This window comes from Juglans regia, chromosome 7, assembly GCF_001411555.2.
Source record: "Juglans regia cultivar Chandler chromosome 7, Walnut 2.0, whole genome shotgun sequence".
Classification (NCBI taxonomy): Eukaryota; Viridiplantae; Streptophyta; class Magnoliopsida; order Fagales; family Juglandaceae; genus Juglans; species Juglans regia.
Window position 1 is genome coordinate 49609588 of NC_049907.1, and position 5194 is coordinate 49614781.

Below are 5194 nucleotides of genomic sequence, written 5' to 3' on the forward strand. Positions count from 1 at the left end.
AAATGCTAGTATGTTGCCTGATTTTATCCCTTATTTTGATCATTTATGTATTTATTTATTTTTTCTAAGTGAATTTTAATTTATTGATATATATTTTGTTATTTTTTAAAGATACTTGAATATATTTAAAAATTAAAAAAGAAAAAAGAAAATGGAGTTTTGTGACAGCCGCTGCGCATCATTCATTGATGCCGCGCCGTTAGTTAGGGGCGCCACTGAAAGTAACCGTTGTATTATAGCCACGAGCTCAAACAAAATAGAACCAGGAGAGAGAGAGAGAGAGAGAGAGAGGGGGGGCGAGAGAGAAAAATGAGATGTCGAGCGGTTTTTAGGGTTTCTCAGAGCAGGAACAGAGCGCCACTGCTGCTCCAGCCTCAAGCTTCGCGTTTGTATTCTCAGCTTCAATCCAAGCACGAACGGTTCGTCAATTATCATTTCTAGTTTCATTACCATAATCCTGAAATGACTTTGTCGCTACGCTTGGCAGCCAAGAAATTGTAGGAAAAAGAAAGATATCGTAATCATGGACCAAATTTTGATTCTGTTCACAATAAAAGCATCGGAATGACGCAAGAAGTTGACTGCTACGAGTCACGACTACTGTTAGTATTATTGTTTTCTATGTTTCATTGGTAGTGGATTTTGTCTTAGGTCTTCTTTTGGAATTGCCTTTGACATTGATGGTGTCGTTCTTCGCGGTCGCGTTCCCATTGGAGGCTCTCCGCAAGCTCTGAGAAGACTGTATGGAGAATCTGGTACTCTACAACCTATGCATCTCCCTCTCTCTCTCTCTGTGAGTGGCCTGTGAATTTTCTCTACAAATACCTTTATCTGGTTGCTGAGAAATTGGAGGTAGAGTAAAGGGAATAAGAATTAATGAGTCCGTGTTTATCGTTGTCTCTGACTCAGAATATTGGAAATTCATTTCAGTATGTCAAAATTGTTGTAAATTGAGCACTGTTTTTTATATACGACTGGGCGGGTCAGTGTGTTTAAATTACTGAAAGTTGGAAGGTGGTGATAAAAGTATTATTTACTTTTCTACTCTCTTATTTTTTTTATAAGCAATAATTTTATTAATACCAATATAGGCAAAGCCCAAGTACATAAGAACTTTTCTACTCTGTCATTGAATGTGACTTGACTAATTTTTACTGCAGGTGCTCTGAAGGTGCCTTTTATTTTCTTGACGAATGGTGAGTCATCAAGTGATTCCATCTGGGGTTCACGAGAAGAAACACGAAGAGCTAATAAGGAGAGTGGCCTCAAATATATTTGTTAACATCCATTTATTAATTAGGCTTAGTGAAGTAGATGTGCACAAACATGTGATGGCATGCTTCGATCATAGAATGTTCGAGATGCATTTGTTTTGGATGGTTTTTTTTTTAAGTTGTTTCGGATACTTACTCTTCGGGTAATACAAATTATTTTGACAAACCCACACACATATAGGGGAAGATATTTCTCAAATTCCATTATTTTAGCATGATTTCAGTGCATGGATACGATGTATTTTTTGTAATTGTTTATACTTATCTCTAGTGATATGTACACGACAGCAATAAAATGAAGAACACAGTTGTTTAATTTGAATAGGAGGTGGCATCCCCGAATCCAGACGTGCCATTGAGCTAAGTGATCTTTTGGGAGTATACATTTTACCTTCTCAGGTAGTGTTTCATTTTTCTGGTAGTTTATATTTTCTTTCAGTATAAATAGGAGATTGAAATATATTTGAATCATTGGGCAATTGCTATTCTTTTTGTGTTATCCTAATGCAGGTTGTACAGGGTCACTCATCTTTTAAAACTTTGTTGAAGAGGTATATATATATATCACTTTGATGCAAACCTTCTCTACATTAAAGCATTGCATTGTTTTGCATCATTGTTGTCGTCAAGCCAGGTCTTTTTTCTTTCCATGACTGACTGGCGAAAGCTAAGCTTGGATAGGTCTGACTGCAGTTTGTCTATAAACTTCTCGTTATAGGAAACAGTCTCTGTTTTAAATAAGCTTCTTTCAAGTCTAGACTATCAGTACCAAAGACAGATATTTTGAATGCATTTGTATTTTCTTGTCATTGAAATATCCTCCAATAGTTATTTGGTTTATTATATTGAATTGTTCCATCGTTCCATGATAATTCCAATGTATTTTCAATGTTTTATGAGTTATTATGTCTTTCGCATCGTAATAACATATTATATATCATCATCTTATGTAAATTTTATTGATTTCCTCTTTAGATACGAGAATGAACTCATCATTGCCACTGGGAAAGGGGAACCTGCTCTTGTAATGTCTGAATACGGTTTCAAGTATATTTGCCTATACCTCAGTCATAATATTTCCTGATCTGAAGCCCATAGCTTTCTATTTTGTCGGAATTATGTGTGACTTTGTTTTTTCTGACAGAAAGGTCCTTTCATTAGATGAGTATGCTTCCTACTTTGAGAATATTGATCCTGTTTCTCAATATAAGATGTGGACAACTAAGTGGGAGTCGAGTAAGGGTAGTTGCCCCAAGAACTTGGTTCCAAGTTTCAACATCGCCTCTGACAGAGTTAAGGCAGCTTTTGTCGTCAGCGATCCAGTAGATTGGGGCAGGGACATTCAGGTGATCGTTTTCCCATTTCATCATTTTGGAAATTACAACGAGCCAGGTGATGCATTGTACTTAATTGGTAAAATGTTACTTAAATACCTATAAAAAGAAATGTTACTTAAATTGTATCATATGTAAATAAATATAGGAATTCAGGATAAGGAGAACATCTTTAAAAGGTTTCCAATATTGGTGCAATGGAAGGTGAAAAATTCGAATGCAATCAATTTTTGCCTATATTTTGCTTTTGTTGTCTGTAGCAGCCTCGGTTTTCCTACGAGTTCTCAGGAATATTATGTACCTTTGATGTTCTATGGTGGTTGATCTTCTTTGTTGTGATGCACTAACTCGTGCATACTGCATTTTATCATCTTATCCCAGATAGTATTTATTGTAGCCTTGCAAAAGTGCTGAACTTATTGATGGATTGCATTAGGTTCTCTGTGACATTTTAAGCTCTGGAGGCCTTCCTGGAGATGATAATGGACAGCAACCACCTTTGTATTTTGCTGCTGATGATCTTGAATATCAGGTTGGTCATTAAGCTAATTCAGAAATGTAGCCTTGGGCGTAGTCTATAAATGATTTTTATATGTACTTTAAATAGGATCCCCAAAATTGCTTTTAGAAAATGATCAATCCAAATTTGTTTATTTAACTGAGAGCTATTCATAGATGGTGTAACATTTCTACACAAACTTGTGAATACTTACATCGATTACCTAGTTTATGGATTCAAAGAGGAAATTTCTTACCTGTGTGAAGTGCAGCAGAAAAATCATAGATGCTGATCAGCTCGAATGGTTTGAAGTGATTATAAGAACTAAGAACCAACACTCAACAGGCATGACTTATGCAGCCTTGGTGTCATGCCCATAAGTCAACACTCAAAGTGGACTTCACTCGTTTTAAACCATCAAATTGTTCGGTCATGGCATAAATATTCCCATAAGACTCCAGTAATTTGTTTGTTTGTTTACTTGCTCATTTTAACTCAGTTGCTGAAGTAACTTGAGAATATTACTTACAGTTGACTTACTTAATTCAGGCAGCATTTCCATCTGAACGCCTTGGAATGGGTGCTTTCAGAATTGCACTGGAAAGTGTCTTCAACAGGTAAGGTTAGTGTCTCATGCCTAAAAGTGTTTTAAATCCTCACTTTCATCAAATGAGAGGGGGTTCGAATTTTTAGTCAATGAGCAACCTCTTGGTTTACATACCTACTCTTAAGAATCCAAGAGGGGATTTTCCTCTTCCTTAGTTGTTCGCATTTAGAACCCATTTGGAGGAAGCAACACCTTGATTCTATGGTAAAATTATCATATGTTCTAAACAACTATTTCACTCACCTTTATCTGAAATTTATGGGTATTGGATCACCCCCCTCCCTCACATGCTAGCCCTTCTCATAATGTTGGTGGCTGTATCCTCGTGTTCAAGCACAAAGTTGAGTAGATAGGAGAAGAGACAAAGAGCCACCCTTCAAGAGCAGCAAACTGAAAAACATTAGTAATTGTCATCAGCTCCCAATAGTAGAATAATTCTTATATTTGATTTTGGTTTACAGAATTCACTGTAATGCTCTGGACTGCGTTATATTTGGGAAACCAAATCCGTTTGTATTCAAGAACACTGAAGCCATACTGAGACAGCTTCACTCATCATGTGATGATAATTACATAAATAATGGAAACAATGGATCACACCCTTTCAAGACGCTTTATATGATTGGTGACAACCCGTTAGTTGATATCAAGGGTGCACAACAGGTTTGTCTGTCTACTCCTTAAGCTCTTTAAATTTCAACAGAATATAAAAGAGGTTTTATTTACTGTCTAGATACCTCAAAGAACTAAGGTGGGACCTTCATCCGAGGACAATCTCTCAAATACACATTAAGACGTTGACCCCCTTTTTTTTTGTCTTTGCTGATTTCATAGTCCTTTGGCCTGAATGTTACATGAAGAACACCTTGTCAAAATCAAATGTAGTAGACCGAATGCTACATGGATTACTCATAATCAAATGTATCAAGTGTTATATTACTGACGGGGGACACCTTTCAATACTCAGGCAGGACATCCTTGGTTTTCAATTTTGACGAGGACAGGTGTTTTCAGGGGAAAGGATAATCATGCAGAATTTCCGGCTGATCTGGTGAGTTCATTGTTGATGTCATTTCTTTTATTATTCCTAGGGTAAACATATAGAAAAGATGGGAGAGTTTGGGAATGTGAAAAATATGTACTAATAGTTGCTGTTATGTTTTGCTATGTTTCTTTCTTTGGTACTTGTGAAGGTCGTTGATACTGTTGAAGAGGCGGTTGACTATATTTTGAAAAGGGAGAGTACGTCTTAGGACGTACGCCATTTTTAAAATGGAATCCATTTTTCGTGCTCTCTTGACCAAAACCATTATATGGCAGGTAAAAAGATAGTTAAAGCCAGAAAACGAAGGCTTCTCTCTTTAGCAAGTTAATTTTTTAAATCCCTCTGACGTTTTTGTTAGATAGAGGATGGAAAGTGCAATTGTGTTTCTCGTAATTTCAGTTTTTTACCATTCAAAAGGCTTCGCCAATTTCAATT

The 5194-nt window shown here is 36.4% G+C and overlaps 1 protein-coding gene across 4 annotated transcripts; it reads left to right on the forward strand.

Annotated features, from left to right (window-relative positions):
* The first annotated feature begins 232 nt into the window (after nt 1–232).
* Nucleotides 233–5194, forward strand: LOC109014555 (uncharacterized protein YKR070W-like). Of its 4 annotated transcripts, XM_035692590.1 has the most exons (13): nt 304–419; nt 488–602; nt 717–793; nt 1161–1196; nt 1600–1673; nt 1785–1825; nt 2250–2321; nt 2419–2620; nt 3045–3140; nt 3657–3724; nt 4176–4377; nt 4682–4765; nt 4908–5194. In XM_035692590.1, the coding sequence occupies exons 2-13, from the start codon at nt 565–567 to the stop codon at nt 4965–4967; spliced, it is 1050 nt and encodes a 349-aa protein (XP_035548483.1). In that variant the 5' UTR covers nt 304–419; nt 488–564; the 3' UTR covers nt 4968–5194. The 4 variants fall into 4 exon arrangements, 3 of the variants coding, with proteins under 3 accessions (XP_035548484.1, XP_018852607.1, XP_035548483.1); XM_018997062.2 differs by lacking the exon at nt 488–602 and having other exon boundaries at nt 236–419; nt 652–755; XM_035692591.1 differs by lacking the exons at nt 488–602; nt 4682–4765; nt 4908–5194 and adding an exon at nt 4549–4670 and having other exon boundaries at nt 233–419; nt 652–755.

What these genes read in the sequence shown, in the direction of transcription:
- LOC109014555 (XM_018997062.2), top strand. Translation starts at nt 310, where the DNA reads ATGAGATGTCGAGCGGTTTTTAGGGTTTCTCAGAGCAGGAACAGAGCG. An exon ending in CTGATGATCTTGAATATCAG is followed by an intron (nt 3,141 to 3,656) that starts GTTGGTCATTAA and finishes TACTTAATTCAG; the next exon opens with GCAGCATTTCCATCTGAACG. An exon ending in CAGAATTTCCGGCTGATCTG is followed by an intron (nt 4,766 to 4,907) that starts GTGAGTTCATTG and finishes GTACTTGTGAAG; the next exon opens with GTCGTTGATACTGTTGAAGA.